This window comes from Vulpes lagopus, chromosome 10 (genome assembly GCF_018345385.1).
Source record: "Vulpes lagopus strain Blue_001 chromosome 10, ASM1834538v1, whole genome shotgun sequence".
NCBI lineage: Eukaryota > Metazoa > Chordata > Mammalia > Carnivora > Canidae > Vulpes > Vulpes lagopus.
This window is the reverse complement of record NC_054833.1, coordinates 31,983,651-31,996,276: the sequence shown is the minus strand read 5'-3', so window position 1 is coordinate 31,996,276 and position 12,626 is coordinate 31,983,651. Positions and strand designations below refer to the sequence as shown.

At 44.3% G+C, this 12,626-nt stretch overlaps 1 protein-coding gene across 2 annotated transcripts in view; it reads right to left on the bottom strand.

Annotated features, from left to right (window-relative positions):
- Positions 1 to 5,477: 5,477 nt before the first annotated feature.
- Positions 5,478 to 12,626, bottom strand: part of KCNJ1 (potassium inwardly rectifying channel subfamily J member 1) — a 31,540-nt gene continuing 24,391 nt past the window's right edge. The window contains exons 1-2 of one of the 2 annotated variants that reach the window (XM_041772230.1): positions 10,881 to 11,009; positions 5,478 to 7,976 (exon numbers count right to left, since the gene is read on the bottom strand). In XM_041772230.1, coding sequence (XP_041628164.1) covers positions 6,837 to 7,976; positions 10,881 to 10,916 — 1,176 coding nt within the window. In that variant the 5' untranslated portion in view covers positions 10,917 to 11,009 and the 3' untranslated portion in view covers positions 5,478 to 6,836. Of the gene's footprint in view, positions 7,977 to 10,880; positions 11,010 to 12,626 lie in introns of those variants that run through there. The other variant, XM_041772231.1, reaches the window with a different exon arrangement.

The window sequence follows — 12,626 nt, the reverse complement described above, 5'->3', positions numbered from 1 at the left end:
CCAGAAGCCCCATGCAAATGTACATCCTGTTCTCCTGTTAGCCTGGGGCTAACCTGCCCACCCGCTCACCCACCTCTCTACACCTCCCCTCCGCCTGTGTCAAATCTCCTCCAAGCATTAAGCCCACTCGGGTGCCATCCTGAAGAAGCCTTCCCCTACCTCTACCTCCCTCAGGACTTTTTTTCATACTTCATTTGAGCGCTATATTTATTTAATTCATTTAATTGTTTTAATTTTAATACTCATGCATGAAATTTTGCATACAAGGGTGGGTTCCATGACCCCCATCCCAACCTCCAAAGAGTCCCTCTGAACCCTAATCAAAAATGATTACCCAGAATGCCCTGAGAACTGAATCCCCTCCCCCTCTTACCTCTCCCCCCCCAACCCCCCACCAGAGACCCCAGACCATGTACAAGAATGAGGATGTTTTCCTTGAGGGCACCTGTTCTGACTTTCGAACCAGCCAAAATTCCAGGGGGTTTTGATCCCTAGAGAACTGTTAGTCCCAGGCAGTTTGTCCCCTGCTGAGAACCCTGCTTCTGGGGGCCCAAGCTCATAGGCAGAGTAAGCCCTGCAGGCCCTCTGCAAAGGGAGGCAGTCTTTTAGGAATGCAAAACAGGCACATCCACAATCTCTCAGGCCCAGGACTGCAGGGCTAGGGGTCTCTGGAGCAGGATTCCAACAACTTCTGCAAAAGCCAGAGAAGGAAAGTGAAGAAGAGGATCCCACCAATGTTGGTATCGTCAGCAGTTATCCTAACACAGTGACCTGAAGGATATACTGTTAAGGGAACAAAACTAGAATGCTACCCTTTGTGTAAGACTGGAGGGATATAAATATGTATGTTTTGCTTATATTTTCAAAGTGAAATGGTAGCATGATGAAACTAATAAGAACAGTCACCTTTCTGTAAGAGGAAGGGAATAGGGAGGGGACAGAAATAGCAATGAATTTTCTATACTCCATCCTATGATTTTTGAAACCATATGAATTCTTTGCATGATTAATCAAACAGTTAAATCAAAAAGGGAAACAATAAACCAGCTCTAATAATTGGAAATAAAAACGTGGAACAAAAGAACCTAACTCTATGCCAAGTATATAGTCACAGAGGGAAGAACTACTCCAAGTAATTTTATTTTTTAAAATTTTTTTTAAAGATTTTCTTTATTTATTCATGAGACAGATGCACAGAGAGAGAGGCAGAGACACAGGCAGAGGGAGAAGTAGGCTCTGTGCAGGGAGCCCAATGCGGGACTCGATCCTGGGTCTCCAGGATCACACCCTGGGCCAAAGGCAGGCGCCAAACCGCTGAGCCACCCGGGCTGCCCTCCCAGTAACTTTAAAACCATTTGTTGGGGTGCTTGGGTGGCTCAAGGTCTGCTTTAAGCTCAGGTCATGATCCTGGGGTCCCAGGATCTACAGGGAGCCTGCTTCTCCCTCTCCCTCTACCTGCCACTCTGCCTACTTGGGCTCTCTCTCTCTGCCAAATAAATAAATAAAATATTAAAAAAACAAACAAAAAAAACAGGGCAGCCTGGGTGGCTCTGCAGTTTAGCCCCGCCTTCAGCCCGGGGCCTGATCCTGGAGACCCTGGATCGAGTCCCGCATCGGGGTCCCGGCATGGAGCCTGCTTCTCCCTCTGCCTGTGTCTCTGCCTCTCTCTCTGTGTTTCTCATGGATAAATAAATAAAATTTAAAAAAAAAAAAAACACAGTCTTTGACTGCATATCAGTGGCAGGACATATTATAAAGAATTTTTTAATACCAATTAATTTCAAAACTAAAGTCAATAGTCTTATTGCCAACAGTCATGTCAATATCATATATGGAAACTACTATAAGCACGTGGCATCAGGCGAGAAAATCACTTTCCTCGCAATCAGCAGTCTTCCAACTCAGCCCTGGTGCATCAGAGTTGGTTTGAGGCCCTCGGGATGCTTTACAGCACCCGGAGAAACCATCCTTCCTTCCTCATTCCTGCATCCCCAGGCCCTGGCTCACAGTAGGCCGCCAGTGAGCATCTGTTGGGTTGAAGTCCCAGGCACCAGGATCCTACTCAAATTCCCCAATTCGTAGCTTATCCAATATCCAGGAGGCCTTGGGCCTATTGCTTTTATCTGGTGGCTTCCCCTGGCCCCTGTCACAGCCCTCCTCCCCTCTGTTTTCTGTGTCCAGGAAGCCCCAGTGTTCTCCCCTTCAGCTCCTCGGCTCCGAACCCATGCTCTCACCCTGTTTTGCCACGTCACTAGTCATTTGCTTTTTATAAAGGGATGCTTATGTCTATTACTTCATTTAATTCTCTCCTTCACCCTATTTCAAACCTCAGTTTTACACATCATAAAAATTTCAACATACGTAAAATTTAGCCATCTGTCAAGGCCCCTCCACTCGTGAACGAGGTAACTTGTCAAACATCATTTGGATGGCTGTTGCTGCAAATCCACCACTAACCATATTGACTTGAGCAAATCCTTCATTCATTCATTCACTGATTCAAAAACCACTTATTGGCCATGTGAGGCACCGTGTCGGTGCCAGAAACACAGAGGTAAGTGGAAAACGTAGACAGTGTTCTCCAGGGATAACAGAGGCTCCATGTCCCCATCTGTCAAAATGGGAATCACACCTGTCTCTACCTCCGATGAAAGACTACTGAGAGATCAAAATAAAACAACACATATACACGTATATTTAGCATATATATAGATATAGGAAGGTAGGTTGCACCAACAGGCTGGGCAGATGTTCAGGATACGCATGATATTTCCAGATGCTGACCTAGCAGGTTACCCAGAGGCCCTGGCTAAACGCTACCTCTTCCTAGGAAGTGGTAAGTCCAGAGAGGTTTATGAAGCACTAGCCAGGGGCTAAGTAATGAGGGGTTTCTCCCAAAGCATAAGGCAGGACCAGGGACATGTGCTGACTATCCTTGGGTTCAAGGTAAATGTCTGATGGACCTGGTGAGTCCTCTCAGATGGGGGGCCTATGGCAGGATGCTGACTTGATCAGCTTTCCACACGTGGTCTTTCGAGACAGATCAGAGTTTGAATCCCAGCCCTGCTATTTCCTAGCAGGTAATTCTGGACAAGCTCCTTACCTGAGCTGCCTCAAGTGACAAATAAATGTAAAAGTAGTACCTCATAGAATCATTGGGGGAAATTAAAGGTGATGTATATGAGCTCTTAGAACAAAACCTACAACATGGGAGGAACTCAATAAGTAGTCCCTGGCGTTAAATTTCTCCTGCCATAGCCCAGGTCTCCGGGTGTCTCACCAGCCTGACAGATGCCACCGTCTTGTACAACACCCCCGGCAGTCAAGGATGTATGGGCTGGAGACGCAGGAGTGACCCTCTCCAGTCCCTGGGCCCTCCAGCCCCGGTGCAGAGCTCCCTGTCTGCAGGGCTCGGCTCCAAGGAGTCCAGCTGGGTGCATCTGGCTGGGGAGATTAAATTATTTTTGAATTCCTAACTGAATGTTCTTTTAATGGAAACTCAATGACAGGCATTGAAATAGATTTCCTCCATAAGCCCTCCTCCCGCGGCGCCCCCCCCACACGGCTCTGTGTTGCGCTGTTCCCGATAACCTTTATTCCCTACCCCTGGACTTTTATCTCCCCAGTGACAAACAGCCCTTGCTGGACAGAAAGAGGAAATTCCAGTCATTGTTCTCAAACTTCTGGCTTCCAAAATAAAATGCTCTATCTCCCCTGTCAAGCTTTGATTGACATGCACTTCCTGGAATGGCAGACAACAACGGCCCAGGGGCGGGGTCAGGGGCTCATTTGCATCCTTTGCATCAGAGGTTTTCTAGATGGGGAAGGATCCCCCATGCTCCTCACCCAACCATCCTGTTGAGAAGCAGTGTCCCCTTTTGTGAAAATGGGACACTTCAAGGAAGGCACCACCTCAACTGTCCACACAGTCCACCAGGAGAGTTCTTCGCTGTCCTAGGGCCTGGCCATTAGCCATGGAAACAGTCTACTCATCTCACTTCTTAGATTGGGCAGCTTCGAGAAGATCTTTTCCTTCTCCCCCTTCTCGCCTGTGGAGTAAATGTTTAGACCACCTCCCAAATCTCAAGTCTGAAATTGGCACTTGAGTCGACCTAAGTCCTGGAGGATAAAGGTTGAGAGCCTCCAAATCAAAACCCCCACAGCAACAGAGCTAAATTAGGCACTTTAAGGAGGGGAGGGGGGTCAGTGCCAAGCAAAACTCTGAATATGGTACAGCATCATGGGATGCAGTTTTTCTTGGAAGGAATAAGAAATACTGAATTGCTTTCAGAATGGATAGATAATTCAGCAAATACAACACTACGGTGCACCTGTGGCAAATACAATACTAACGTGGTCAGGTCCTGTTATGAACAATGTTACTTCATTGGAATAAAAACCCTGCCTTTAGCATTAGCATCAACTTTGAGGCAAGTTAGCCTTCTGGAATCTTCTATGTCCCATTTATTTTCTTTACTCACTGAGCTCTTATGCCTTTGGTCATCCCCTTTTTATAAACATCCAGGTTTTTTTCTATGCTGCTTTCAGGTTCCAGCCACTCCTTAGGATTATTAACAGGTACCTGTGGACCCTCATTTCCTCAGGGCTTTATTGGATGTAAGAATATTAATGTTTGCTAGAGGTTCAATGGGAATTACATTAAGAAAGAAACTCCAGGTAGCAGAGTGCCTTAATCCCAACAAAGGAATATTTGAAGGTGCAGATTTCCACTGAGTAACCCAGAAAGAGATGCCAATAACAAAGATTCTGGTCGATCAGCAATCTTAACAATCAAAGGGAGTAGATTTCATAAGATCCTTTCACTTCCAGCAATCCCAGAGCATGCTGTTAACGAGCAGACCAGACCAGAAGGAATGTGTCCTGACTCCCCAGTTTATGAAGGGACTACAGAGTCATAAAACCTCATGACAGTGGGTCAGTAGAGAATTCTGGCTTCCTAGAGCTTGTCATACCTCATTTCCTCTAGCTTTGTCAATAGATCAAATTGCGGTGCAGGGACACTTAGAGGCACAGAGTCATCTCCCGTGTAGGCCAGTCATCCAGTCATGTCCAATGTTATGGCCACTGACAAAGTGCACAACTCTTAGCCCATCAGACTCCTTACTAGGTGTGGTCAGAACAAACTGATATAATGTTCAGATATAATGAATCTGAACAAACTCGTCCCCAGGCCTGGGAACACAGAACCTTTCTCAGTGAAAACTACTGCAGCTGCCATCTTATGTGCCAAGATACCCTGGAGTGATTTGATGGAGTGACAAGGGCTAAGGCATGTCTGTAATGACAAGGTCGGTTCCCCCAGGGTAAGCTGGTGTTGCGACACCATATGGTCACATTTGCCACCTTCCTACCCCTTCTACATCACCCCGGAGAAAGTCTATCCTCAGCAAGGGAGTTGTCACCTGATGGTCTCTTACAATTAATGTGCAATAACTGACACTTTTGGAAAGCTCATGCACAGCTTCGGAGATTTAATATATTAATCAACACACTGACAACATTTTGATTCCTAAGCAGCTTTGAGTCCCATTCCTTCCAGAATAGATTCAAAATAATGTAGGTGAAGAACTGAAAAGAGACATTCACAGTAAAACCCTTCTCTAAAGATCAGCCCTTCCCTTTTGAGGAAGATGTGGTGTTGGGCCTCAGAGAAAGGCACACCTTGCGTTTTCCTCTCTGTGGGGCCATAGACCATCCCTTTCCTTCCCACACTGCTCCTTTAGAAACAGCATTTCGGTTATAAACTCAAGGCAGAAAAACACAAGATACTTTCTTTTTCAGAAGCACTGTCAGTACTGGCCCTGCTAAACTGACATTACACCTTTAACTCTTGGCTGCCTTCCTGGAAGATCGGGACATATTCTTTTAACTAATTTGTAGCCCCTTATCCTGCCTAACACAAATTGGAAGAAATATCACCACCATTTTCAAATCAAGCATTCTTTCTTCAGGAAGTGTTCATTGAGATGTTAGAGTGGTGATTTAGCCCCTGTCTAAATGTAACCGCATGAGATTAATTGGGCCAAAACCCAACTCTGAGCTGTAGGGTCTGGATGTGCCTGCCATAAAGCAGGTTGAGCTCACTGCTCCTCTCCACATCACATATGTAGAGATGCAGAGTCCATGGCCTGAGCCTTCCCTTGCTATTCAGGAGACACAGCATGACCTAGACTAAGATAAAGCTCCAACAACCAGAACTGGAGAAGCTCCGAGCCTCACAAATGTTCTTGGAGTACCAGTCTTTTCTTATCGTCTCTAGAGAAGCTCCGAGCCTCACAAATGTTCTTGGAGTACCAGTCTTTTCTTATCGTCTCTAATTAGTTCATCTCCTCCAACCAAATGGCCTCCAAGGGAGTCCATTTTTCCCTTGATAAAAGCCAGTGTTACAACAAAAGTGCCTTATTTATCATCAGTATAATCAAAATGGGAACATGGTTTTTCCCTGACCCTATCTGAAGCTCATAACTTCTTCAAGAGACTTGTAAGATCTCATTTGGCCTGTTGTGAAATTTTGATGATTTTGTCTGTTTCTATCAACACTGCATGATTTCAAATAATCATATTCAAGATTCCAGGTGAACTCCTATGGCTTCCATACTGTCATTTCCTATGAGAATATCACATGTTCCGATGCAGTTGCCTTGTAGAGCTATGTGTCTTGTAAGATGGTGGCTGTTGGGTTCAGAGGCATGGTCCTGATAGACATTGAAGGCTCTTGTCCTAATTTCATACCCTCAAACTGTCGATTGCTTCCTAATACTTCTAGTCACTAGGTATCTTCACGACTTTGCTTTACTCCCGTTGAAAAGCCACTGTCACATTTTGGTGTCATCTGTTTCATTGACTTCTGACAAGATGAAGTTGGGATTGTCATAGCCTCTCTTCAGCCTGGCTCTGGCATCTTTCTCATTATAAAGGCACAAGGCACAATGAGGGGTCTCCACCTCCACGGTCTTGCTAAAGTTATGGAAATCCACTCGGTATTTCCCTTCCTTAGTCTTGGATACTATGGGAGCAAAACGGTAGCCCCAGAGCACCTCTTCCGGGACATAGGACGTCCGGACTTGGCAGGTAGCACTAGTTGATTCCACTGTGCCATCTAGAAACACCACTAATTCAAAGTCTTGCTGGAGAAGGGTCTCTGCTGCCATGTGGAAGAAGGGGCTGTTTTGATCAATGACATGGTAAATTGTCAATGGGGAGATGAAGAATAAGTTTTCATTCCCTGCATCAACTACAAAGTTGATATTTGTCTGGTCCAGAATAATGGTCTCTCCTTCAGGAGTGACTGTGGTCTTCAAGAGCTTTCCATATATGTGACTCCCAATAAGGAGGCTCTTCCTAAGATTAGCCACTCGGATTAGGAGACAAAGCTTCCCGCCCCGCTTGCTGATCACTGCGTTCTTGCTGAATGTGATGGTCTTGGCACGTTTTTTGGGTCTGGAGATCTTGGCTAAAATGGCGCCGCACATGAAAGAATTGATGATGACCCCAATTATAGACTGGGAGATCAGGAGGAAAATGGCAGTGCCACATTGTTCTGTCACACACCTGAATCCGTACCCAATGGTCACCTGGGTTTCCAGAGAAAACAGAAAAGCTGAGGTCAGGCCATTAATGTTCTCCACACAAGGGGTGTGGTTGACAGAAGGATGGAACTCGGGGAGATCTTTGTGAATGTACGCCACAGCGTACCACAGGAGACCAAAGAGGAACCAGCTCCCCAAGAAGGTTGTAATGAAGATGGTCATTTTGTATCTCCATTTGAGGTCAAGCACAGTTGTCCAGATGTCCACAAAGAATATAAACCTTGATTGTGCCTCCACATTGCCAAACTCTATGTTGCACCTTCCGTCTTTGGAGACCAGCCTTGCTCTTTGCCGAGAATGGCCAAAAAAGTGAGCAATGAACCATTTCCGAAGGTGTTTGAACATTCTTTCTGTCAACGCTCTGATCTGAAACACATCAAAAACAAAACAAAGTTTTGTTTATACCCACAGGGGACGAGGTGACTCACGTAGAGCTAACTGTATCTGAAAGACCATTCAAAACAATCTGAATTGCTGGTCATTCAGGAAAGCTGACAGTGTATTCTGGATACCACAACACTATTTTCAATAGAAACTTTCCACCAGACGACCATATTGCTTAAACATAAAGAGGAAAAATAATTACAGAGAGATAGAGATGGAACAAGCTTAAGAGGGCATGTATTCAAATGTTTCCTGACCATAGTCAGTGGCACAGACACTTAAAAATGTTTGTGATAACCAATTATGACCTGTGCTATGATTCATTTGATATTGTTCTTTAACTCTCCTTTTCCTTTAATAAATTTAGATTGTGCTAAGCAAAAATATCTGTGAAACAGAAGCTGGAAGTACTATTTATGTTTTTCATGATATATAAAAATAAATAGCTATAAAAAAGGTTCACCAATATACTACCTAAAGCTTCCTCTTTACTGCTATTATCACTCAATAACAAAAGAAATCTTGGCTCTGGAGCACCTGGGTAGCTCAGTGGTTGAGCATCTTCCTTTGTTTGGTTCAGGTCGTGATCCTGGGGTCCTGAGATCGAGTCCCGCATCAGGCTCACCACAGGAAGCCTGCTTCTCCCTCTGCCTATGTCTCTGCCTCTCTCTCTGTGTCTCTCATGAATAAATAAATAAAATCTTTTTTAAAAATCTTGGCCTAATTCAATTTTCTCATTTATCCAATGGAGGGACTGAGATTTAGAAAATTTTAATGACATAGTCAAAGTCACGTACCAACTAGAGGCAGGATGACAACTAAAAACATAAAACATAACATTCCCTGCTTCCAGTCTAGAGGAACCTCTAACATGCTGCATCTCAGCTATCAAATTTTATATTCTCAAGTCAGATTTGCCTGAAACATTTTAAGACAAGTATTGGTCAACTTCCTTTTTTTTTTTTTTTTTAAATGCTCGAGACTATTTAGAACAGAGTTCCTCAATACAATTTGGTCAAGTCCTACCATATGACAGAAGTTTGCTCGGTGGAGCTACAAGCCTATTTCCTTTCTCTCTCCATGGTATGCCAAGATTCCTGAAAGGAATAGTATGGTGGTCACCACTAATAGCTCACACTTCCTTCCCTGCTTCTAAGCTGAAGGACTGGGAAGCTCTGATTTAAATAATACTGCATAAAGGTAGAACCGCGCTTTATTCAATCCTCTATCCCAGCTGCTAGCACAGTCTATGGGCACTTTTACTAGTTATTCAATGAACATAAGATGGAATAATTCAGTGAACGAAGTGAGCTCTTCAAGATACTATCTAATCAGTGGTTTCTTGTTGATGATATTATTATGACTTCCAGTTTACATCAAAAAAAGTGAAGGGAGGGATCCCTGGGTGGCGCAGCGGTTTAGTGCCTGCCTTTGGCCCAGGGCGCGATCCTGGAGACCCGGGATCGAATCTCACGTCGGGCTCCCGGTGCAGGGAGCCTGCTTCTCCCTCTGCCTGTGTCTCTGCCTCTCTCTCTCTCTCACTGTGTGCCTATCATAAATAAAAAAAAATTTTTTAAAAAGTGAAGGGATTTTCCCCTAAACAGCCAACAACGATGAAACACACTGTCATCAACACTAGACTACCTCCTCCCAGAGACGTGCCCTCCCCCACTCCAAGGTGTGCCCACCATGGTGAGCAATGTCTTCGTGGTATTTTTAATTAAATGCAAATATGTTTCTAAAATAGATTTCAAAATCCCCCTTCAAAAAGGTGTTTATTCATACAAACCAGGAAGCGAAACCAACTTAGTGATAAATTTTAAACAAAAGTCCTATCCCGCAGTGTTTTGTTCACAGTCTTCAACCAGGTGAAAACACAAGAAGCCAACACCAGGTAGAAGTGATGAAGGGAAAAACCACAGGTATGGTGATTTGAAATGTTGAGGACGAGCGCTAAAGATACAAGGAAAGAAAATGCTACCAGGAGAGCAAACAGCAGTGCACACACTCAGAGGGCCCTGCCTACAGCCCACCCAACCCTCACTGACCTCAAGTCCCCAAAGAGTCTTAGGGGTTGGTCCCAGGTGAGGGCCACTGAAGAAGAATCTGCCCCCTAGTCTCCCCCAACCCCTGGCTCTCTCCCTTCTCTGCACACACATAGCTTCTCCTGCTTCACATTCACTGGAGGCTTCCTCCCTTTCTTGGGCTCATCAAAGCTCACATTGCTTTCTTTTTTTTTCTAATTTAAATTCAATTTGCCAACATATAGTATAACACCCAGTGCTCATCCCATCACATGCCCTCCTTAGTGCCTGCCACCCAGTTAGCTCACACTGTTTTAAAAGCTCTTCATAGAGTGGTTGTCACCTAAGATAATAAGTTCTCAAGCCAACATTTATCAGGCGAATCCGCATTCTCTTCGTCACCCATTATATTTCCAGTGATGGCTCCTGAAACACAATTTCTGAGTTTTTCTTCCTCATGCCTTTTCTCTTCTAGTCTCTCCTAAGTTTGTTTCATTTTTGAAAATTTCTTTTTTTTAAATTTTTTTATTTATCTATTTATGATAGTCATACAGACAGAGAGAGAGAGGCAGAGACATAGGCAGAGGGAGAAGCAGGCTCAATGCACCGGGAGCCTGACGTGGGATTCGATCCCGGGTCTCCAGGATCGCGCCCTGGGCCAAAGGCAGGCGCCAAACCGCTGCGCCACCCAGGGATCCCTAAAGAATATTTCTACAGGGTGAAGAAGTAGACTCTGATTTATCTCTTGGATAAATTTGGGTCTCCATGCCTACATTACTAGTCAAATATCCACCTGGCCTTGCAAAAAGCTAAAACAAAAGCAATCAGCTTATAATGCTTTCCCCAGACCTTCTGCACTTACCAACATCCTAAGCATATTCTGACCCGATGTATCCATGCCTGGGGAATGCAAAGAAGTGGCCTTGGGAATTGGTCTCTGTCCGCAGGCTGATTTCTTTTAGACTCGGCCCTAATTTATTTTAGGCTTTGGTCAGTGGACTGATGCTAATTTGTATTAACTTAAAAATGCTTAATTTGATAGTGGAGTTGGGTGGTTTAAACCAAGGCAATTGGTTGTTCTCAGACCAAGCCCCAAGCCAAGTATGTTTTTTTTTTTTTTCAAACCTCACATGGCTTGAATACCGTCATGCTAAGACATGACAACCCCCCCAGCTAAGGTCTCTGGGCACCAGGCATGGATTGAGTTCCAGCATTTTCCTCCTCTCCTTTGCCACGCTCTATATAGCTCTCTTGCTGTTTCTCATAGGTCATGCCTATTAGCTTTGCAGCAGAAAGAATCAGTTATCATCGATCTCTGAGCTTGTTCTCTGAAACCTGCTGAGATCCTGAGATTTCCAAGTGTTCACAAAGATGCAGGTGAATATATAGACTTAGATCAGTACGTATTTGTAAGATGAAAGCAAGATCACACCAGGAAGAAACGAGATACCAGACCACTCTCTCTGTACAATAGTCTCTGTTATGTAAGAAACTCAGATCTAAAAGCAATCTTTATTGTTGGATTTATTCTATAAAATCTGGCATTTACTGGACGTGCTTTTCACATGCACCGGGTTAGCCAATGCCGTTGACTTGTTTATTCAAAGAGTGAGAAGAATTATACCTAGAGAACATAAGAATGTGGGATACATCCATCCCTTGCCCAAACCCATCATTCACCTGGCAGACCCATTATAATCTGCACAGAGCCTCCTTTGCTTAGACAATGACATCTAATCTAACCACAGACAGAGCCAATGTGTATTTTTTGTACTATGGGGCGGTCAGAGATTGGCCATGGTATCTGGGTTGTGTAACAGGTACAGCTTTTAGGTTACTTTCTATTGAAATCAGTAAATCTTAATAGCAAGCAAAGGGCTGGACATTAGCTAATATTTACCGAGGTACTCTTAGTGGTCTGGCAAAGCAAGTGAATTGTATTATTGCCATTTTTTTTCTTCAGTGCTCCAGTATGCTTGTTCTGTAAAGAGTCCGTTCTCAGAAAATAGACTTTCTGTAAACTTTCCAAACATCGAGTGTATGCTTATTGTGTATGATTTCAACAACAAATACAATCTGCTGCCATTCTCAAGGGGCTCATGTCAAATGGGGAAGTGAGCTCAGGAAATCAGCAAGTACAATGTGGTGTGGTGTGTATGTGCCCAAAGGAACACCTTTGCTAAAATATCTCTATCAGATGGGTATCCGACCTCTGCGCAACACTTCAACTGACAGAAAGCTCGTTGCCTTTTGGCATTTGTTAATATATTTTTCTATCATTATTCAACAGCATTGTGTTGCTACTAGTACATGTGCCAGGCACTGCGCTAGGTGTTGGAGAAGCAATTTTTACCAAATGGACACAGTCCTTGTCATGGCCAAGAAGCTTCCAGTCAAGGGTAGGGGTGGGAGATGCCAGGATGAGAAACCGTGGGAGTGTTCTGGGGAACACTGTATCTGAGGGGCAGAGAGATATGCTATCAAGGGCAGGCCTGAGGATGGTGTTGGACTCCCATGTAGTAGGAACTATAAGTATTTGTTGAGTGATGACAAAGAAACTCATCAACCCATGCATAAAAGCAATGAGTTTGCCATCACGTATGTGGGT